The 23895-nt window shown below is 42.2% G+C and overlaps 3 protein-coding genes across 3 annotated transcripts; all 3 read right to left on the bottom strand.

Annotated features, from left to right (window-relative positions):
• Positions 1-323: 323 nt before the first annotated feature.
• On the bottom strand, positions 324-1144 carry LOC311015984 (rho-related GTP-binding protein RhoV-like; the record flags this gene model as incomplete). The annotated part of the gene is made up of 3 exons (XM_084013429.1): positions 324-773; positions 857-915; positions 985-1144. The coding sequence occupies 3 exons, from the start codon at positions 1142-1144 to the stop codon at positions 324-326; spliced, it is 669 nt and encodes a 222-aa protein (XP_083869555.1).
• An 11410-nt stretch (positions 1145-12554) lies between these two features.
• LOC311015982 (glutathione-specific gamma-glutamylcyclotransferase 1-like) lies at positions 12555-14266 on the bottom strand. Its single transcript, XM_084013426.1, has 3 exons — positions 13912-14266; positions 13770-13805; positions 12555-13323 (listed from the first exon to the last, which is right to left on the bottom strand). The coding sequence occupies exons 1-3, from the start codon at positions 14167-14169 to the stop codon at positions 12904-12906; spliced, it is 714 nt and encodes a 237-aa protein (XP_083869552.1). The 5' UTR covers positions 14170-14266; the 3' UTR covers positions 12555-12903.
• A 1067-nt stretch (positions 14267-15333) lies between these two features.
• Positions 15334-22238, bottom strand: LOC311016153 (delta-like protein 4). Its single transcript, XM_084013677.1, has 11 exons — positions 21773-22238; positions 21417-21668; positions 20871-20928; positions 20128-20391; positions 19236-19296; positions 18708-18838; positions 18433-18602; positions 17951-18170; positions 17105-17846; positions 16797-16905; positions 15334-16666 (listed from the first exon to the last, which is right to left on the bottom strand). Exons 1-11 carry the CDS (start codon positions 21824-21826, stop codon positions 16661-16663), a joined length of 2067 nt encoding a protein of 688 aa, XP_083869803.1. The 5' UTR covers positions 21827-22238; the 3' UTR covers positions 15334-16660.
• Positions 22239-23895: the final 1657 nt, after the last annotated feature.

The raw sequence follows: 23895 nt of genomic DNA on the forward strand, positions 1-23895 counted from the left end.
TCCACTCCAGGATTTACACACCGTTTTCAAATGTATTAATTAAAGCAAGTTTAAAAACAACGACACAAAAACACACAGAAGCTAGAAGTGTTGCATAGTGCATTTATAACAAACATTTAACACACATACACACAAAAATATGAACAACAGCAACAAATATAAAATGAAAAAGGGAAAGGGAAACAAGAGCAGGATACGTAGGATTAAAATTCTCACTTTTCATTTAATGTCAATGCAGATTGTCAATGATCTTAAATGATGTTGATTAAGGGCACAATTCTCATTCTGTAGAGACATATTTTGATAAAAAAAAATGTCCCACATCAGATGAATCTGAAGATTTTCCTCCATCCACAATCACAAAAAGTCTTGAATCGTTTGTGAAGGCTGAGCTTTTTAGCTGTTTTGCCAGTGTGCTTGTGCTTGATGGCTGCAAATATAGCACAGTCAAACACGTCTTTGAGGTTGTGTTGTGTCAGAGCCGAACACTCCACATAGCCATGAGCTCTGATCCTGTGTGCCAGCCTTCTGGCCCTGCTGAAGTGCACTGGTTTGGTGTTCTGCTGGTCCAGTTGAATAAGGACGTCCACATTGTGGCGAAGGTCTGACATAGTTCCAACCAGAAGGATCGGAGAGGTCGGGTTGCTGGCCCGGATCTGTGGGATCCATTTGGAGGCGATGTTGTCAAAGGAGACGGGGTTGACCAGACTGAAGCAAAGGATGAAAACGTCCACATGGGCATAGCACAGGGAGCGAAGATGTCCAAACTCGTGCTGTCAAATCAAATAATGAGACATGAGGAGGAAAGGACGAACTGGTCTGGTGAAGAAATCACAATGTGGTATGGAGCATTTACCTGTCCAGCAGTATCTATCAGTTTGATACGAGTTGGAACTCCATTCACATGTACCGAACCTGAAAGAGAAATCAGTTTTATATCTCAGTGAAGCAGCCATCAAACTTTAAAAAAATAACCTTACTCACCAGTGAAAACATCAAAAGCTGTTTGTCTGTACTCGCTGTTGTATCCATTGAAGATGTAACTGACGATCATGCTCGTCTTCCCCACAGCTCCATCACCAACCAGCATGCAGCTCAGCTCTTCTCTCAGTCTGTTTGGTTTATCATGTCTCTGATGGGCCATTTTATTTAAAAATATATATATTATCACTCCATTATCCCAGCAGTTTGAAAGTCCATGCAGGAGTGCAGCATTACTGTAAAGGATGTCTTCTCCCCCAGGGGCCCGTTGGTGGCAATAAAGGAGAGAGGACACCTCGATTTGAAAGAACAAAGGCGCCCAATCAGATGAGTGATGCCCCAGCACTTTGTTTGTTTCCGTTTGATGCTGATTAACATAGTCACTCCCACCAAGAAGTGCAAGTCAGCTGATTTGTACGTGGATATCATTAAGCAAATAGTCTTTAAACTATTGTGTAGCCTACTATATTTCGGTAATGTTATCATTTTTTGTTAAGGGGCTTTGGGGGAGTCTCTGTCGTTCGCTAATGTACTTAATTAATTAAATAATTGAATGTAATACCATTATTGGTACATAGAGGGGGGTGTTGCACCAGAATTGACTTATGCATGTTGGCGTCCGCCTCGCACTTAACTCTTAGTTTCTTCTGAAACTACAACGAGAATTCACGGTTCGCGGACACATAATATTTTATGTGCGTAATGTGAAGGGTATTGTTGTTCTTCAAGTGGGGATTTGTCCTGTCATGTTTCACACAATACCTTTCAGAAGTCACTTAAGTAATTGTAAGCACTCGTTTCAGGATCCATGCTTTCTATCAAACGTCAGTAGCTTTGGTGTCACATCTTTTTTTTATTTTCCTTTGTCACATTGTCCTAATTTTTTTAGATCCATAAATGAATCTTTCTGAAGGCAGCTTTATTCTCTCATGTAAAAGGGGCAAAGGGTAGGCTACCGCTGAGGGGGCATTGTTAGGCTGTCACCAGCTGTGGTTTACAGCAGAAACCTCATGTGCCATGTTTCATCCTGTCTCTTTCGGGGTGACTGGGTTCATAAATACACACGGATAATAGTGTGAATTTAATGAAAATAAAAAAAACAACTCACAATTCCATGACAAATATACTAATAACAATAACAATACCGTAATTGAAAAAGTAATGATCTTTTGGAATGAGCACTGTAGACGCACCCTGGCTCGTGCATCGGTACAATGAATAACACTATATATATATATATATATATATATATATACTAGAGGAGTTTTTAAATATATCATGAATGCTATAGCAGGGCATTAACCCTGTTTATCTTAGCCTCAATGGCGACTGCTTCACTGGCATTCTTTCTAATATCACAATGTATTTCGGAAGTAGAAAGGCTACTTATTAGAGAATGTCTATAAAAAGTCTTTATTTGCATTGTTTGACATTATTATGTAGTTTCTCCAAGTTGCACTGCCTGTTTTGCAAAGAAGTGGTTTTGCTGCACAACTGAGATCCAGAATTGTTTTTACAAAGATAAGAAATGAGCAGGTGATCATGATGATGATGGTCAAGCCTTCAGATCATCACTACACAGCAATCCTTGAATCTGGCCCCTGACCTAATGAAGTAGGTGTAGGTTGTCATTATGGTATTAGTAATAATTAGACTGTCTTTCTGTATTTTGCTTTATTAAACTCACCACTGCAGTTATATTGTTTTGAGTTATTAGAGCTGAGAGTATACGCTCAAAAACTCAAAATCCACATTATCACAGCTGCAGTGCATAAGAATTATATGCAAGATGTGGTTTTCAAGATTGGGAAACGTTTGTGGGTGAAAATACAGCTTTAAACAAAGTGTTGCTCCTTATCTGTCTGAGCCTGCAGGAAACTCTGCGTGCATTGTGTTGTACGGCCTCTGCTTCCTGTTTGCCGTTGTTTCTCGCTCACTCGTTCTCTTCTCCCTTTCTCGCTCCCCCTTTTTCCCACCACCTGCACTGCGAGTGATATAGTTTATTCCCCATGGTAGAAGGACAACATCTGGTAACCTCCCCCCCCCCCATGTTGCCAGCTCAGCTCCCATGCTACTCCTCTGGCAGCTGTGACTCACAATGCTTGTGTTCCTTAATCCAAGGTAAATGTCAAACACAGGAAACGGTCTTTAAATATCTCCACATCCAAAGATTCTCTTTCCTGTAACAACCACTTTTATCATCATAGATCAACCAGTAACTCTTCAGGCACTCTGCAACTATATCCAAATACGTTTGCAAGGGTTTCATGTACCAACTTGTGCAGCAGATGTCAGCAACGTGCTTATGATTTATACCATGACTCAGTGTCGGGATAGTCCGTGGCTTGCATATCTGATACTGTAAACATGTTTTGGTCCTGCATTCTCACGCTCTTTTGCTCTTTGCATGACTAGACATACAGAAATGTATCCTGACACAGATTTAGAGAGGTAATCTGCTTAGTAAGGGTCTCTCGATGTGTGCAGCTTAGGTAGCGCCCCCAGCATAGACCTACACACAGCACGCTTCAAAATTATTTCCACACATGTTGCCTGATTCATTTGATTTCATGCAAATATAAATAACTCAAATGCCTCTCATTTCTGCATGAGGTATTGCTCTGGTTGTTAAAAAAAAGCAAACCTGGTAACTGACTCAAATTTCTGTTGCATCTTAAATCTGACAACAATAGAAAAATCCGCCATATAGGTGTTAAAAGATTACGCTCATCTATAAGCCAGAGATCAGCATGACACACTGTAGACAGGGCACAAAACAAGTGGCTGACACGGAGACGGAGCAACAAACAAGCCATTTGCATAACATTTCCTGCATAATGTCTCTCTAAGTAGATACTGCATAGGCTCTTAAATGGTGAGGATTAGTGCAGGGTGGGTGCTTTCATCACACATGAGACCTCACATTATGGAAATAATTTCCCCCTTCTTTTTTAGTTTAGGTGTGACTTTAGGGTCACGGCTAGGACGCACCGTCACTTGATATACATGTAGTTAACATAATCTGTGTTATACTGTTGACATCCTGGTGTTAAGGGTCCTGACCTGCGTGCTTGAATTTGACATAAAACATGGTGGATTAGCATGTGTTGTGATTCTTTTTAGTATGTTTTTAACACCTTTAGTGGTGCACATGAACACATCTTTTTGCATGTTCTACTACTATATATTAATTACATCAAATGGGCAACTGAAAGTGATTAGAATTAGACAGCATGCTGTCAGAGCAAAGCTAACACTAGGGGTCTACAGCCATGCTAGCAGCTCTGTGAGCAGTAGGAATAGCTGTAGTAGGAATAGTAATAGCAAGTGTTAGCAAGTGTTAGCTGTTAGTGAAAGAGCTAACATGCAGGACTTTAACAGATATAATGTTTACCATGTTCACCATCTTAGTTGAATGCATTAGCATGATACTATTTGCTAATTAGCACTAAATAAAGTACAGCTGAAGCTGATGGGAACATCGTTCGTTTTTTCAGGTACTTTGTCATGAACCACCATATTTGGACAAATACAAAGTTTCATTTGATAAAGGTGCTAGAGAAGTCATTAGGATTCACCCTGAGGGGACTATGAATATGTTTACCAAATTTAATGAAAACAAGCAATAACCAATAGATGTTGAGACTTGAAAACCACAATTTTAACAATTGTTCTACTATAGGAACAGTTGGGTGATCACCAAAGTCATTAGGATTCGAGGACCATGAATGTCTGTCCCATATTTCAAAGCAATCCATCAAGTCAATGGCTATTTCAGCCTGGGACTAAATCCTGCATTCATAACTTCCTAATATTGCCCAGTGCACTCGTTTTATGTGTGAGGTTTCTCCTTCATGAGAAAGTCATATCATGTGTCTCTCCAGTTTACTAGCAAATGGATACAAACTGCTTCCCAGCTAGGACAAATCGAATTCTAGCACCTTTTGGTCACGGCACCAAGTGATTCATGGGAATTCAAACCTGTGTGAATCTCCCCCACCGTGCCCTTCCTCTTAGCTGACCCCTGTTGTTCACATTCTTGACTTGTAACCAGTTATTGCAGGAAAGCATAAACTACATCTGGGAATAAATTGCAATGGTGTAAATGAGGATAGACATGCATTGCCTTTTTTTTGTTGGATCAGAGCATTTGCAGTTAATCTGAATTCATATTATAACCAGTATTGTATTTTTTTGATCTGAACCAGCTTAGAGTAAATCAGCATGTCCCAATTTCTAAGTAAAGCCTAAGTGTTTGTGGGCTTTTGTTGGCCAGTGAGCAGACCCATCAATTTAGTTACTCCTGCTCCATTAAACCCTGGCGGGGGTCCAGGAACAGTGGACTAATCCTGCTTTACCCTCCAGAGAGCATCACAGGGGGTCTGTCCTCCATGTCGCCAGGGATATACAGTAGCCTTGCTCCAAAACATTCAAAGACGCATCCTTCAATTGATCTGCGCGATGACTGTGAGCATGAAATGAATAAACTGATTGATTTAACTCACATTTTATAGGCCCTGAACATGCATTTTCTCAATAGGTGTTATGCTATGTTATGCTATGTGCAATGGGCTACGTGACACAGAAGTTGTAAGAGTGATGGTTATTTCACAAGACATTTCTATGTTAGCTGTTTTAACTTTAATCAGAATGTGACAATATGTGTTATGTTTTGTTTGCCAGGCCAATGGAATGTTGTCAAAGGAGCCACACAGGCCCAGTGTTACAGATAGATAAGCCTGTCTTGTTTGTTTTGTTGGCACTTTGAATGCCTTGTTGTTGAAAGGTGCATAAAATTGCCTTGCCTTGTAGAGATGGGGTTCAATCTTTTTATCTAACATCAAGAAAGTGTATTTCTCGAAATATAATAATAATAATAATATAATTTAATAATAAATTACTAATAATGTCTATATAATTTCATTATTGTGAATGTTAACAGACCCGTCATTAGCAGCTGATTTGAATAGGAATTATCATATTATTCATTATTATAGTGGTGTTACAACAGTGGAATTTCCACAGAAAATTAAATGTTAAGTAACTGTGGATTTGCATATAATGTGTATTTTAATTATTACTATGTGTCACGATTAAGTGCCTCTGGCGTTGTCAATGAGTTATCTCTATTAAAAGTAGGTCATACTTCAAATGCTACCTTGCCTTTTGTGACTCATGGAACAAATGCTGACTGACGTGAATTCCACGTTAGGTGTGATGATATTTTTGTTGATTGGATTTTTCCATTACGGCAAGACAAGACAAGTGACAAGTTCTGATGACAAGTTCCTGCATGGAAAATCACAAGAACTACATTTTCATCACAGGCTCCTGGAGCTACGATGATTCATGTAAAATGCAAATCCACATTAGTCCCTCAACATCTGAACGTTTTATCCGATGCATTACAGGGAACTGATAACAATATCGCCAAGGGTCTCACCCATTGGCCTTTGAAGCATCTGTGTTTTCGTCTTCTTTTAGTTTCAATTGGCTCCACATCAATCCACACAGCACCATATGTTCTCACAGAGCCCGATTAGAATCTATTTAAACAGGAAACTCTGCCGCAATCGGCTGATTAACATGAGAACACAATCTTTTCAAAGGGATAAAACTTTCCAAACAAAAACAAAGCATCATTATTTGCCATTACACACTTAGGAAACATTTGACTCAGACTGAAAATGAAAACGTATTTGAAAAAATGTTTATGTTGGTCAACATTAGAACGCCTTCAGGGTTATGTTGATGAGTTTGTTAATTCGTTGATTGCAAAATTTGCTTTTTCGTCTAAGTGTGTTAAATAAGCGCCTTTTCATTCCATGAGAGAAAATACATTTCAACATTAAGTTCCCAGAGAATGGGAGTGGTTAGAAGATTAAACGTGTTGATGTTCAACTTAAATTAAATGAAAACACAGATCTTGTATCAACAAAATATCCTGCTCTTACAATCAGTGCTAAAAGACATTTACAAGCAGCTAGAGGCTACACTCATAATGTTGCAAAGGCATTATTCCCTCTTAAAGGTACAAACCATGAATTGTTACTTTAGTGTGACATATTGCAGCACAAAGTCTTCACAATGACTCTGCAGCTGCTAGATTGTTTGCTGCAGCGGTCGTACTGTAAGACGGCATTGATATCCGAACCTCTGTGAGTGTGTGGGAAACAGAGCTGCCTTTCCTGTTCTTTGAGAGAAAACACTCCAGAGAAAAATGGCAGGAAATCTCCAGGGCCTTTTGATTCAGGCTGAGAAAGTGAGTCAGTGTACCTGAGAGCGTAAAGTCCTCGTAATGTCAGGGCCATGTAAGGAGGGAAGTCTCAAGCTTGGTAAGAAAGTCCAACAAGTAACGTCATTTGAAAGTCCCTGATTATGACACACCAAAATCACACTTCTTGTGCTTGCTGTTCAAAAAAACGCTGTGTCTGCCAACAGGGGGGGCTGGAGCCTCATCCCTCATCGGTATCCACTAAAGCAGCCCCCTCCCAAACAGATCCATGTCCGCCTTCCCTTTTTTTCACAAAGATTACATTAATCTTCAAGGGAAATTAATTGCCTGAGATAATCTATCAAATCTAAGGCACATTTTGAGGCAAGAACATCTCTAATTAAATCACCAGAGTTAAGGAAAGAAAGTTTCAGACCAGACGGTGAGTTCAGAGCTGTTGCCCTGCTTTGCTTGTCCACATTTAGCAGCTGCCCATATCTCAGTTCTGGAGTGAGGGGAAATATTGTGAAATGGTTTTATCTTCAGCACGTGTTGACATGCAGAGGGACAGTTTGTGTCATTCAACAAGTAAGCCAGCGTATCGACTGAGCCAATCATTCTGTGGTACGGTAAACAGCGTCTTGTTTTTGCCAAAACAAGCACCTGTCCCTGCTGTGTTCCCTTACACCTTGTTTATGTAGGTAAAAGAAAAAATACAAACTCACTTATTAAGGAAATTAAGAATAGCCAAGTAGGACTTCAAACTGTTAGGCCACATCCTCAGTTCCGAGTGCCAAATATCACTGTGGCACTTCACTCAGCACCTAACCCAATTAAACCCCACCCAATTGTTCTGCCTTCACAAAGTCAAAACCACATCAAGATTTATTTGGCTTCATGACGCCAGATACCTACGCTGCCAAAGTGATGCCAGCCTGCACTGAACAACACGTACTGAAGAAGCCAAACAGGTGTGCATTGCTTAACTGAGGTGAACTCAGATGTTTCCTGGCATTCCTGCCAGCAGCTAAGAACACTGCTAAGAACACAGCTAAGAACACTGCTCCTTTTCGTTGCGGGAGTATTCTGCCATTGTTCTGCCCCATCGTCAGTCTAAACGCTCGCCGAGGGGAAAAGAGTAACAGAATATTACGCCTCTAGACCCTTTTAAACGGCCAACAAGTCCATAGACGAGATGCCGGCTGTGCAGTGGGACGTCTCACTCGTTCGGCAAAGCCGGGGTGCTATACTGTCTAAATGCAGACACCGTTGCAGAGTTATGCCGCAAACAAAGTTATATCTAAGCGCAACGGTTCGAGGCAACTTTTAACTCACCTTCCCACCATTACAGAGGAAACGCCTGTCTCAAAGGGGCTAAAGTTCTATCTATCTATCTACTGCACTATTTCAGGAACCTTTGTGCAGAGGAGCACATCATTGTACTAAGCACACAAAAGAACAAAAGAAGAAGATAGTCTACTGTGCATGCGGTATGTATATGTTTGCATAAGAGACAGGAATGCAAACTGATGAGATGCTGTAAGGTGAGCACGAGCAAGACATGAACAACACACTGTCGCTCATTCCACAGCGCTGTCCATCCATCCATCCATCGATCGTCTACAACTTATCCTGTATTCAGGGTCGCGGGGGAGCCGATCCCAGCTGTCATTGGGCGAAGGCAGGGTACACCCTGTAGAGACATGTAGAGACAAACAAGCATTCAGGTGAGGAGTTTGCATGTTCTCCCCGTGTGAGCGTGGGTTCTCTCCGAGTTCTCCGGCTTCCTCCCACAGTCCAAAGACATGCAGGATGGGGATAGGTTCATTAATGACTCCAAATTGCCTGTAGGTGTGAATGGTTGTCTGTCTCTACATGTCTGCCCTGTGATAGACAGGCGTTCTATCCAGGTGAACCCTGCCTTTGCCCAATGTCTGCTGGGATCGTCCCCCCGCGACTCTGAATACAGGATAAGCGGTATGATGGATGGATGGTTTTTGGGTCGCCGAAACACACAATCTCACTCCTACCTTTTGGTGAAACTTGGAAGCCCCGTGTTAGCATTTAGCCCACGCAGACAACAGCCTCACAGAGCAGCTAGTGTAGTCTGGTCAAACATTGAGTGCAAGGTTCCTGAGGCAAAAAGCATTTTAACAACGAAGTGGCACATTCTTTAACACCTCTGAGGAAGACTATTGAGATCCAAACACACAAAAACATCATCAGACCAACAAGGACTCAGTTCATGATGTGTTTATATGGTGCAACATATAAATGTACAATTTCAAAATACTTGTTTTTCAAGTTAAAAAAGAAGAAAAGTGAATTACCAGATGAGCCATGTGCCCCTCGGGGCCTGACACCCCTCTGCCACGCACAAGCAGCTGTAGTGGGTTTGAGTGTCAAAGAGATTAAGGAAATTAAATTAAGAGCAGCAAAAGTGCCATTCCTCTGGGATGGAGCAGGTTAATGAAGCAGGAGGCAGCTCTCTGGCTGGAGATGTAATTTAGTCAAGCCTGGTTCAGTCTCCAGACCTGCCCCAAACAGATTGGATTAAAAGATCCAGCGGGTGCGAGTCATGTTCTGTTCTGGATGAGAAGAAACAGTTTTTACATCAACCACTGCAGATGATGAATGGATTAAAGAATGGTTGTTTTATTATTGCACAGTGATGGATGAGTGTTCTTTCTTTTCTGTGTCATGAAACGAGATGAGCAGCAGCTCACGACCAAACCACAAGCCAGATTCAGTCTTTTGATCTCAGCAGTCAGACAGATTTAAGGGGTCAGTTTGGCACTTTTCAACCCTATCTTTCTATGTCTTTGTGTTTAAGTGACTAACGGGGACGACGGCTTTTGAAATTGGTCTGGTATTGAGGGAGAACGTTGCAGATGGCTAAATTGATGGAGGGTTGAAAGAAGGCACGTGGTTTACTGCCAAATCATTAGCTATTGTTTGCGCCATTTTAATGGACAATTTTCCTCTTGTGGTGAAGTGGCCTCCATGACCGCACAGCACTCATGTCCACTGGCAGAAACCCAGCAAGGGAACGGGTGACCCTCAGCGGACTGAGCTGACCTCCCTGTATGAGAGGACTAGGGCTCTCAAGCTGATGGACTCCATTAGTGGCCCAATCACTTTCTCTTTAACACACTTCCTGGGTGATCTTCAGCACGGCACTGACCAGGCCAAGGTCAGAGGTCAAGGTTCAGGCTAGGTACACATTAGCATGCAGGTGAAAATCAATGCAGCAGTTGGAATAATGTTTTGGGGGGATGTGAGACCACTATTCTGGACTACTATACTACCACCAACACCAAATACAGTTGGAACCCAAAGGCCTGGGCTGCACGAGATTTCTGCCTAAAAGCCTATTAAGGCAGTTTTTCTCGCCACTGTCGCTGTAATGTTTGCCCCTGGGTGATGTTGGGACTTTGAAAATGTATTAACTCTGAAAAATCACGAGTGTATTCTAGTCCTGCAATGTGTTAAGTGTCCTGAGATGACTTCTGTTGTCATATGACACTATAAATAAAACTTAATTGAATTGATATGCCAAACACGCATCCTTGAGACGTGACCTCAACCTCCACTTTTGTGTTCCTCATAATCGGGAAAGGTAATAATATTGATCAGGGGTTCAAATCGCACAGTAGATCCATGCATTTTACATTTCTATTTGATATTAACGGACTGTTTTTATTTGTTATTTGATGTGCTTTGAAAGCATATTCACTCAAAGTCACGTGGACATGTTTTTGTCCTCTCTTTGTGGATGAGCATCCTCTAACCTCTAACCACAGGGTTTCATATTCCCTCTGTATGTCTCCAAAGAGCCCTTACAGTGTTGTAAGGGGCATTTATTGATTTACTTATATTTATGTCATATCTCTAATGCGAGGTCGCCCGAGAGTGAGCTATAAATCCTGATGCTCTAATGCTGCATCATTGAGCGTTCTCTCTTATTTCAGACTTCAGAAACAAACAGCATTTATAGAGCGGCCGATGTAATTTTGCAGCTGTAGTTTTTTCCCATGTGTGGGAACGGCTAAAGATGATTCTGGAATTGAACGGTTGAAACTGGATATAGTTGCGGTGTTTTTGTAAGACACTGTTTTGCACCAAGATGTGTGGGTGGAGAGGATGAGATTTGGTATAGATAATTAAATGAAAAGAACGGAACATGCTTTCTAGCATTATGTCATCACCGATGGTTTTCCGAGTAAATCCAAGATGAGATGTTGTTTTGTAGGTTTCCACTGAATGAATTCCTTAAGAAGTGACTCAGACAAAGAAACCAAAATTAATTAATGGAGAGAACGAATATAAAGGGGAAAGTATAATTTGTTGTTATGTTTCGACATGTTTCTTCAGAAAAATGTGTGTTGTTGACCCACTGTTGTCTGTCTGGATCTCATTAGTTCTTAAGACATAAAAACACTGTTTATCAGACAGCACAGAGAACAGAGCGTTCTTGGCTCTGACTAACAGTTTTCCAGTGATGATTTAGCAAATATATCAGTTTTACCATTGCTGTAGTTATGTAATGACTACTATCTCATAGTAGACTATCTAAACTGTCTTTTTACAGTACGTGTTCCTTACATGAGAGCTCCTGATGATCTGAATGTTCCTGCGCTCAAACCTTTGACCTAGTTTTGTGCTGATTTCTAGGAAAGTAGAAGAACATGCCACTAACTGGGCTGGTTTCGAATGCTGGCATGTTCATTTATGGTTGAAACTTTTATTTAAAAAAAAAAAAGACGTGGCATGTGCACATGTTATTGCAACGTGATCAAAGTTCAGACAAGAGAAGAAACCCCTCCTCCCATTTCAGCCCCTATACACTCTGACCACACTATAGAGTGCAGGCACTCAGTGGTTTCCTCTATAGCTGACTGTGCATTCTTATTACACAGATTTCTACCAACACCAGCACCACTTGACATTACTCTGGAAAAGGGGTGCATGATCTATGCTTCATTTCTGGGATCAACATTTCATCGAATGCAAATATTTCAGATATATGCACGCATATGTGAAATTCAGTGATTCGAAAGTAAAGTCGAGGAGTGCTTGTTGGCACAACAGGAGTATGAAAAGATCGAGCCACCACTGTACCTGGCAGAGTGTGTGAGGTCAAGGTAAGTGTAGTCTGGTAAAAGCTGGCAGGTCTCTGAGGAAAAGTCAGCATTTCCTGTGAGGGGCCACAGCTGTACATTCCTCAGCCACGTGATGTGGGAGCATGAGGCAAAGCTTGAGACTGAAAACACACACATATATATATGCATAGGACACTTGTTCAAACTCACGTGTGGGTTCAACACAAGCCACAGATGAATAAACACCATTCACTTGGTGCAGATTTCAGTGTTTTTATTAGAATATACGTCTATTTAAAAAAATATATACACAGTAATCACTTCTGAGAGCCTTTTACAACAAAGGTATACAATATTATGTATTCAAGAAGAGAAGTCATCTCTTAGTAGTGATGTTTTCAAAGCACCATGTGCTTCTGGAGTTTGTATTCGGACACATTTTCTGTCTTCGCTGTCGGAAAACTTCAAAAGGTCAAAAGGTCACAACTCTGTAAGGTTGTGTTACCACTTTAAAGCTTATAGAACATGTCCCCACTGTTATTTTCATATTTCCCTTTCACTCAGTATAAAAACATTTTTATGATGCGGCGTGCCTTATGCAGTCTTTTATGCAGCTCCCAGCATAAGGGACTTTTGATCCGGGGTTCTGATCCCTCCGCATTCATGGACAATTTTCAGAATGGCCGCCTCAATAGAGAAGAGGTGTTCGTCGTCCACCTCGGGACAGCGGAGCCTCATGAACTCTGCCAGGCGGATCAGGTATTCCACATTGTGGCCTGCTCTCCCCCTGCAGATGACAATCTGGGCTGCGATCTCCTCCTCCGAGGCCGGGCCGAGGTAGATGGGGTTGTCAGAAGTAGCAATGTAGACGAGGGCCAACAGAGCACCGTGACCCTTCTCCTTAGGGATGAACTCCACCATCTCGGTTATGTAACCCCCTGCCACAACCTCTCTCATGTTCAGGTACTGCAGGGACTCTTCAATGTGGGATTCAGTCACCTCATAGGCCACTCCCCATGTGCAAGTCTGGAGGGAAAACAAGAGAGGAGTGATGTTGATGGTAGAACAAATACAGTGCGTAATGGTTGTACATGTCCAGTACAAGATATAAAAGCTAATCAATTAGTAATGAATGAACATTCACTAGAAAGGTACACTTTTAGCTTCATATAAATGTTTCATGGCATCATTTTATAGAATAATTAGTTGTAGCATGGATGTTGTGAATGTGAGTGATATAATGAAAAGGTGTACGTTAAGAGTGATGAAAGCTACAGGTTTAACCAGTTTGCTCACTTCAAATGTCTCTATGTTCCTTGGAACGATAACTCACGTCCACTAATAGCGCCTGGGGTAAAATTGTATTTCTGTCGTGGACTGGTAATGCCAGAGGAATATAGAAAGCAGTTTTATGCTGCATGCTGTATAGAGTGTCAAAATAGACTGGGCGCTTCCAAATGAAGGACTCTTACCTCCTGATCCTCCACTAGTGTGGCCACTCTGGCTGGCTGTGAAGAGCAAGGACATGGCAGTGTGAAACAATAATACGTCAATGAACAGAAGAATGAACAAATAAACAGTTAAAATGTGACAGTAAATGAATGATAATCTCACCTTTTCCTTGTCCCCTCGATAAAAATCATCTCCATGCCAGAAGCGCCTCTTGTATCCTTTAACGAAGCCAACTTTGCTCCTATTGTATGCAAAATCAGGTTTCCACACCAAGGAGCCGTATCCAAATACCCACAGGTTGCTCTTTTCTTTGATAATGTCCCTAGGTTTCATAGTAATCGCTCGAGTGTTAAGAAAGTGCGCTCGTGCAGCTACTTCTGTCAACAAGCTGCTCGCCTTCGTTTCTGTCTTCCTAGACATTCCGAGACATCGCCATCATAAAGTGCTGGGAGCAGAAATCTTCCAAAAAATCTCACTGTAGTCTCATGGAAAGTGTCGAGTCTGTGACTGTGCATTGTATATCGTGGTGTACAAACACGTGTATTTGTTGTTCAGAGCGAGACGGCGTCGACCAATTAAATCGCGGGAAGGGCGGGCTCGGCTAACGGTTAAACCAATCAGCGTGTTTTTTTAGTTGGAACACGTCACACGAGCGTCAAATCCAGACAATGTGGGGGAAAAAAACATTATTACCCAGACGTTATTGATGCACGCGCAATAAATGAAGGAAAAACACGGTATCCTGTTTGAGCTGAGGACTTAACTTCCGGCAAATCTTTCTTTCATTCATATGCACATTTGACATGACAGTGATTTAAATGCCCACACACACACACACAAACATTTTTGTATTTTTTTTTAAGCATCATGGTCAAATCCATATAGGTTTATATTGCCACCACCATTTAATTCATTAGAAAAACACTGTTTCGTGTGAAACAGTCACTGATAGTTCAGCAAGTAATCACATTACCTATAAATAGCTGGGATTGTTATATCTGTGCCCTCTTAAGCTCATTAGGTGTCTGTGTTCTGCTCAGGTTTGTCTCGCACACTACTGTTGCCGCACAGGCTGATTATGTATGACCACTTGCGATCACCTGTATGCCCTCTGCCTGTCACGTACTACGCATGGCATTTGATGAGCTAAACTGTGAAAGTCATCCAACTTCACACGAAGCTTACTGCCCCCAAGTGGTAGTAAAACACATTGCTCCACTCTTGAGACTCTTAATCAATGCTTTAACATGAGCTCCAGGAGTTATGGTGAATGAAATTTGCAATATGTTCAAAGTGAGGGTGTCATCTGCTGGGTTGTTGTGGTCGTCTGCCTCATGGGGGCTTTGCAGTGACCGTGGGGCCTCTGTTTGCTGTGTGCGGTAGTGAAAGGGCATCTGTTTCCTCATTGACATTTGCAAGTATGTTGAGTTTTAGTTGAGTTCCTCACCCCCCCCCCCCCCCCCCCCCCCCAATCACTTCCAAGGAGAGCTTATAGTCTATGCCTTGTTTCTCATTGGTATCCAAAACAGCAGCAGTTCAGAGAAGCTGTTAAGTACTGTAGAAAGTCCACAAGGATTCTTTATTTTCATTTACAGATTACCTTTTTTTTTTTTAAATATTTGTGCTACTTCCTTACATTACTGCCAATTACAATGCGGTCCTGAATGACTGCTAGCACATTGATCTTACATCACACTGACACAGGCGTCGTTAGAAATGCTGGCCAAATATGACTGTGATATACTGACAACGAAGCCACTTCCACGCGGCCTGACACAAATGAGACGGTTTCAACATTTAAATAAGGATCACTTTTTGACCACACGCACTTTACACTCGACCACCGACGCCCAACAAACAAACAGTGTACCAGATATGTGTTCATTGTTTCTTTTTATAACAAAAAATAATACAAATAAAACAACGACAACGACACTTTAAAAATAAATTCACCTTTTTTTTCTCGGCATCGACTTAAAAACAGATGTACAACTCATACTTCTAATCTCAACATATAAATATACAGTATATACAAAATAATCTTATAAAACAAAAAAAAAAGCGAAAGATCAGAGCTTCATATTTTTAAATTACGAATGAAATACTAATCTTACAAAATAACATTAATGGTTCAGTAATTTCCTTTGAAGGCGTCCTTGGTACGATAGTCACTTCATGTATTTCTTTGCATAAGGTAAAACAAGGTCTTATCATGAGTTTCCCTGCATGGAGCTATAGCATATTACATCTTTTGATCTTTGCTGTTAATTTCGATGTGCAAAGGACTCAAGATAAGGCGGGGCACAAGGTTTCAAACATATATAAGGCTTTGTGATTTAGGTTGCATACATTCTTTATTAAAAAAAAGGATTTACACTGATAACCCTAGATATCCTTCAAAAATGAACCGTTTTCAGTAGTTTTTGTCCCTTTCTGATTAAGCACAATGCTGATTTTTGTTTGCATAATGCATTGCAGGCCACAAAAAAATGGAAAGGGCTGGCTCCTTCCACGGGATTGTTGGCAGCACGTTGATTTGTTGATTGCTGATTACTGCAATAAGGTGGAGAGGAGGAAACCATGATAGTCCTCTAATCAACACGCAGACACAAACATCTTGGCTTGTTGCCCTTGGATGAACTTGGACGGAGCAGATGAGGGTTTGTGTGGAAAACATCGGGGGGTGCATCCACAAGTCGGATGTGCTCATTATTTGTAGTCTTTTTCACTCTTTACATTCTCACAAAGATTAGTAGCTTCAGTTCTATTGAATTCGACGAGCTCACCGGCTCCATCCAGTTATCAAGTTTTCAAGAGCAGCAACTTGCATTTAAATAAATCCCAGTCTCTCCACACTTGTAAACAGTCCACAAGAAATCAAATGGGGACAGCGATATATATCCTCCATTTATTATACCTGGAAACAAAGGAGATAAAAACAAGCTTAATGACTACTTTAGCAGTCAATGTGACATTTGAAATAACAGACAAGTGCTATTTCGGGTTAATAATCAAAGTTCAGCATTAAAAAAACAAAAAAAACATACCTCAGTTGCAATGATGCATTCGTTTTTCTCCTCTGCTATTACGAAGACAGACTGGTACATCGAGTCTCTGGAAGAACATATTGTTGATATTGTACACTCTGGCCTTTCACTGTGGAAAAAAAGATACATCACGTTAGTCACGGAGCACAAAACAAAAGGTCTCACATTAACTTCAATGAACTGATCTTCTAATGATATCAGATAATCCTATATTATATGGTGGGGACATTTTCAATAATCTTCAAAGCTTTCTGGCACCACAGAGACCAGAAACATAAAATAATAATCCCACCCTTCCATATGCTTACCTGTACATTCTACTCAAATACTTTTTTTCTTCTAGAGTCTTTTCACAGTTTTCATCTTTATCCAAAAGGGACAGTTCATCCTTGTAGCCCATGGAGGTTTTATAGTCCAGGTGGTAATGGTTGATGTGTTTGTGATTCGACTTTTCCCTGGGACAGTCCATCCCCAGACTGACATTTTTATTGGTGTTCTTGAGCTCTTGAGCAGAAATGAGGTTCTCTTTCTGAAAGTCGACCTTGGACAGGTTGTTCATGGTCTTTGAGTCTTGCTGCTTGCTCCTCTGCTTCTTGAAGTGACGTATTACTACCACGACCATGCAGAGAAGCACCAGGACCGCCACCAGGCCTACTCCCAAGCAGATGGCTGCCAAGCTCCACCTGTCGTCGGACTTCCAGCCTTTGTTGGGGCTGGGGGTGTTGGGTGAAGGCACGTCGTTGGACTGGCACTGGGGGCCGCTGTAATGTGCAGGGCAGATGCACGTAGCCCGGCCCTTAGCTCCGATGGTGCAGGTCCCACCGTTCAGGCAGGGTTGAGCGGCACAGCGGTCTGTTGGCTTGTCACAGTGGCGACCTGTGTAACCTGGGGGGCAGGTGCAGGTGTAGTCGTTGATGCGGTCTATGCAGGTGGAGCCGTTTGCACAGGGGTTCCTGGCACACTCGTTGATGTTGATCTCGCAGCGCGGACCTGCGAAGCCTGAGCGGCAGCTGCACAGCCGGAGGTTGCCGTGGATCACGCAATGTCCACCTAAGCAATACAAGACAACATTATAGAAGCCTTCCACATGCTAAGGTGATATGAAATGTGCCAACACAGTTGTTTTTTCAAGTACAGAGAGAATGATGTCTTACCATTGGTGCATTGCAGTGAGGTACATTTGTCCACTTTCTTCTCACAGTTGAGTCCGGTGTAGCCTGCCGGACACTCGCATATATAAGCGTTTCCGTTATCCCTCTCTCTGCATTTGCCACCGTGAAAGCAGGGTGTATCTGCGCAGGTCAGCATCCTGTGTTCACAGTGTGTCCCTTCAAACCCCTGCGGGCACACACACCTATAGCCTTTCTCAGTGTCCTGTGGGGGGGGGGGAAGATATAAAGTTTATCAAAAAGCTCCCTGTCAGATGTTTTCTTTATCATATCCTGTTCGTGGCTGCCCTAACGAACCCCATTATCCTTAGTTTGAATTCTATTTACAGTACACACTCTGTGAACTGGGTCATCTACTGACTTGACAATCGATAGCATCCTCCTGGACTAGCAGATAGAGTGAGGCAAAAACAAAAACAGGAAAGCCTGTGTTGTGGGAAAGGAGAGAGAGAGACTTCCGGACTCACCAGGCAGTGGCCTCCGTTGCGACAGGGCTGGCTGTCACACTCCCTGACCTCGGAGTCACAGTTAACCCCGCTGAAGCCCGGCAAGCAGGTGCAAGTGTAGCTGCCCTGGCCCGTGTTCATGCACGTGGCCCCGTTGGCACACGGTTTGTGATGGGTGCAGTAGTTCAGATCTGCAAAGGCAAACGGGTGAAAAGATGACTAACGGGACCAAAAGAGGCGCCACATCCAAAGCGACAATTCTTTTATTTACAGAGCACAAAGAGGTAGTTACACACCTTGGTCACAAAAGATGCCTCCCCAGCCCTCCTTGCAGGTGCACTGCCACGGCTCTTTACAGGTACCATGTTTACAGGATGGATGGAGTTTACACACATCACAAAAGAGTCCCTGCCAGCCCTCTCTGCATCTGTTCACACATAAAACAGGACGACGTGACCGTTGGCTCACACACAGATTAACACTCTGTTCTGCCCTGTAGGCCTACACTCATTGCCTCTTCGTGACAGAACACCTAATGAAAAAAATACATTATTTACACACTGTAATCTTTTTTATCCACTATGTCATAATCCTCGAGATAATCCTGGAGATTATTTATAACAAAAAGACAAACAAATACATCCTAAATTCAAACACAATGTTACTCCCTTTGTTACATAATTTGGAACTAATAGACTATTTAATGTTTTTTTCTGCTCGTAAGAAAATATACTATTTCTGCAGCAGTATAAATGTGTTTAGTGGCTCCCATGATGCTGGTGAACAAAAACATTTAATTAGATAATCATGAATAGCTCACTCACTTGCACTCTCCAGGTAATGTGCAGTTTCCATTGCTTTCGTTGCAACCTTCGAGACAGATTGCTGGGGGGGGGGGGGGGGGAAGCAAGACAGGGATGTTACTTTCTAATTCGGCTTTTATAACACGCTAATAAGACTTTGATCACTTGAACATTGTTTTTTTCTTTTCCTTCTTCTCCATCGCACAATAAAACCTGCTACCTGACCCTTTTGGGTGAAAAACATTGGCTGCGCCTGCTCTGTTCTGTGTGCGATCACTGTGATTTCGCATGGTTTATGGTGTTAAACGGCTGGTTAGTGCGCAGCAGATGCTTGTTCTCCAAAAAGCAGGACAGCTGTCCCATTGTTATCGGCGGGCAGTTCGAGCCCCGTTTGCAGCTGCTGCCCTACACCGCGTTAACAATAGAGCCCGCAATTTAGTGGCGCGTGGCGGGCGATAATGCTGCGATTAACCCCGGCGCGCGCTGCTGGGCGACCACCGCCCTGGATTAAACCGCACGCGCCCACGGAGAAAGTGCACCGAGTGTGCTCTCGGTCGTCAGATTTCACCTCGTGCGCCTCCTCTCACTATCGTTGGGTTTGACCATCCGAGAAATACACACCTGTGGTCGCGTATCAGGTGATTCATTTGGAAGTTAAAGCTCGTGACGTTAGTTTGAAAGTTGATAAAGGCCAATATGTCACGTTGCACTTTATTTAAAACGTTTAAGGACAACTTCGCGGAGGAATAAAACAAACCCCACAAATTGCAACCCCCCAAATAAATACCACATTAAAATATTTTCTTTAGGCTTTAAGCTGTCTTACTTTAGTTCAATAATCCCTAAAAATATATATTGTGACCTTTTATCACAAACAAAGGAAAGTGTCCATATGGTCTTTACTCTTGCTTACGTTCTTGGCAGTATTCTCCCTTCCATCCCGGTAGACAGGCTATTTGCCCGTCAGGCTTGCAGGTGTAGTGGCCAAAATGGTCGTCTCTCGGAGCGCATATTTTGGAACAAGTGTCCCCGTAGTAATGTTCATTGCAGATGAACCGGTATGAGTACCTTAGCTCCGTCTGCGTCCCCTTTTGCACAGCCGGGGACCACTCACGCCCTATTCCCAACTGTCTTTGGATGGCAAAAGAACTAATCAAGAAATCAGGGTCGGTGGTGTCTGTGGGGAACAGGAGATATATAGAGATGAGTTAAAAGCAGAACTATTTTGGTGATTTATGTAACAATACACAACCTGTACACTGAAACGTCCTGTTCCTCTCACATGTGATGAAGGACGTAACAAAAAAAGGTGTAAAATCCAGGAAAAGGCTGTCATGGGATTTTTTTTTTTTTTTTGGCAAGGCTTCATATTCTCACTCAAGTCTGTACACTTTCCCATGCATGCCAAAAATAAAACAAGGGAAGTGCAATTGTGTTGGAGAGATGTGATTGTGAAGAGCTATCGTGTGACTCATAAGGCATCCGAACAAACACGGATCCGTGACGCTGGAAAATGCCAGATGCGTTTGGCAGCACGTTCAGAAGTGCATCGCCTGTGCAGGGTTATCGATGACATGTGTGATTGGTAAAAGGTCAGTGAGGCTACACTTCGCATGTCTCCCTCTAGTGGTGGACGGGCATGGCACGTCTGCTCACCTGCAGGTAGGTCCGCTGCAGGAGAATACCGGGCTTCGATAACTAAGGAGAAAGCACCCTGCGGGGACAAATGAAGACATTAACGTCACCGAAATACTGGAAATATACAAAAGAAATATTTACATTTCTCTAAAATACCGAGTATATAGTTGCATTTCACATGAATTCGATCCCAAGCTGAAAATATATGAGAATGACTGCTGTCAGTTGCAGTTTTCTCTCCTTAACGCAGTGTGCGCGGAGAAATAAGCCATTTAAGATGTGATTTACAAGGTTTTATGGTACACATATGACTTTAAAAACACATTTCTATGTAATTTAGAATATATATTGGATCATTATTAATAGTTCTGCAAGTCGGTTTATTTAATATAGATAATACAGTGATGGAAATATTTATAATTTTCTTTCAAATATATTGTAAAAGTAATTTTGTCACTGGTATTTCCCCCCAACTCTTCAACTAATTACTAAAAGTCGCATTGAGTGTGTTTCAGCATGAGGTTTTAACGCCAGGAGGACGCGCGGCAGGACAGGTGCTCTTACCGGCCAGGTGAAGTTGAGCGGCAGACTTAGCCTGGCGTCCTGCTGAACGCTGAAGGAGTCGGTGCCAAGAACAGGTGTGGTGACTCTGCCAAATATACAGTCTCCAGGAGACACCACCGCCTGGAAGTTCTTTAAACAAACCCTGAAATAAGTCCTGCAGCCCGTCATGCTGCAACTAAGTCCATTTGCCAGCAAACCGTTACTATTCTGAAAGTGATGGAGATCAATCTCGAACACACCTGATCCCAGAACCTAAAAGGATACAAAAAGTGAGCACAGCAGAAAAATGCAACATTTTAACATTCTATAAAAATAAATATTTCCCAATTGCAAGATAATAATAAAAAAGAAATTACCTGGATAAATAATGATACAACTATTGCGAGGACAAATGAGAACCAAACGGCCATCCTTTAGAGTTTGCTGTCCGTATCCTTAAAAAATCAGTTTGTCCTCCAACAAAAACGCTCCTATTCCAAGTGGTGATGGCGAGAAACGGAATGATGACAAATAAAGTGATCGGTATAAATATAATCCTTCTTCTAAAGCCTGTAGGACAAGATCCAGCTCCGCAATCCGTATCCAGAAGAAGAAGTTGGAAAAACCGAGTTATCCAGTGCTAGAGTGTTAGACAAATATCAGTAACGTCAATATCCACAAGTGACTCTGTCTGCGGTCTTTATGTGGCCCATCCATCGTGCCGGTCAGAGGTTGTTTGAGTTTGCTGTGCTGATGCGAGGCTTGTGTTGCAGACGGTGATGCAAGCATGTGGCGGAGCATCAGCGCACAGTGACTCCCAGTGAGGCACGTTTGACGTCCCTCCCTGTTTATATACCGCAGTGTGGTGCCATTACAGACCCCGTCTGTCACTAAACACCGCCCACTCTCCACCTTCTCTTTGCTTGGAATATCAGTATTCATTATGCTTTTGGGGGAGATTCCTTTTACCTGGTCCGGAATAAAATGCACTTATTTGAAGCTTTTCATGCAGATTTTTCATCCATTAAAATTAAATACAATTTTGTGCAAAAACTGAATGAAGGTTAAATATAAGGAAGACTATCATAAACCTGCAGATCAACAGTCAGTACATTAACTGTTGGCTCCTAGAGACACAGGATTTAAGGACACAGTTGACTACAGAAAAACAAGTCATTTTTCTTCAGCAATCACTGATTGTTTGTGCGTCTTTACGCGCCTGGACGCCCTGAGTTTACGCCTCTGACCTCGCAGCCGCCTCTCTTGTTTCTTGTGTTTATTTTAGATAGAGAGCGGAAGATAGCTCCACAGCTGTATGATAATGGATTCTTATTGCAAACACTCTGTCTCACTCATAAATCAACTGAGGAATCCGCCTTTTACAAAACTCTGGCGCGTAAATGCGCGGAGATGGGCCGTCCAATAGGCGACTCGCTACACATTCAAATGAATGAGATCATGAGTCATTGCCATACACAGACGCTATTGGTGTTTTAAACATGTTATGAGATGATGTTATTTGAGGGAATGCATGCATGCATGCATGCGCGAACACACACACACACACACACACACACACACACACACACACACACACACACACACACACACACACACACACACACACACACACACACACACACACACACACACACACACACACACACACACACACACACACACACACACCATATATTTTACTCTGCTTATTATTCTTAGTAAAAATACCATAACAAAGTGAAAGCACCCAGCTGTTCAGGCACTATATTAAGCATCATAACCAATAATGCCCTCAATTGAAAGCACATTTGTATAAATTAAAGTCGAGATTGTATCCAAGTAGGGTAACAATGTTTGTTGAACTAACATCCACTAGAGCCAGTTGAAAAAAAAGCCCTTTTCTCTTTTCATGTGTATATATAATTGTTCTAAGGGGGGGAAAGAAAAATGAACTCAAAACAGTATATAGAGGATGCAAAGCAAATAAATTCAAGTGCCATACGCATTTTTATCTCATGTAAACTCATGCTGGGCACAGGCATTGTTACCTTTATCACCACTGCAACAGGCCAACTTGTCCGGGAGGATTTACAGTGAGGGAACAGGATTTAGGAGCTGTTCCCTGGCCCTGAAGGTGTCTGGCTGAAGAGCTCTCCTGCCGAGATGACTTCATCTCTAACCCCCACCTTTGACTTATAGGTTTGAGGTTCCACTTTAGGGCAGGGACAATGGACTATTGAGTGTGGAGCAGTGTGAGTAAGAGACCCGGACATCTCACAGCTCTGCTGTATTGAAGTATTTGGTATTTCCCACCATTGACTGAATCACACAGATCCTGTAGAGGACCAGTGCAGCCCCGTACTGCGCATTTTGAATTCTTATTCTGAGTATGAAAATAACTTTAATGCTCTTATCTAAGAGGGATTTCACTCGTTTATAACTCTCTAGAGTCCCATCAAGTTCTTTTGTAAGTGTATAGTGGAAGGGTGCTCCTGCCCTC

This window comes from Eutrigla gurnardus, assembly GCF_963514095.1.
Source record: "Eutrigla gurnardus genome assembly, chromosome: 7".
Lineage (NCBI taxonomy): Eukaryota > Metazoa > Chordata > Actinopteri > Perciformes > Triglidae > Eutrigla > Eutrigla gurnardus.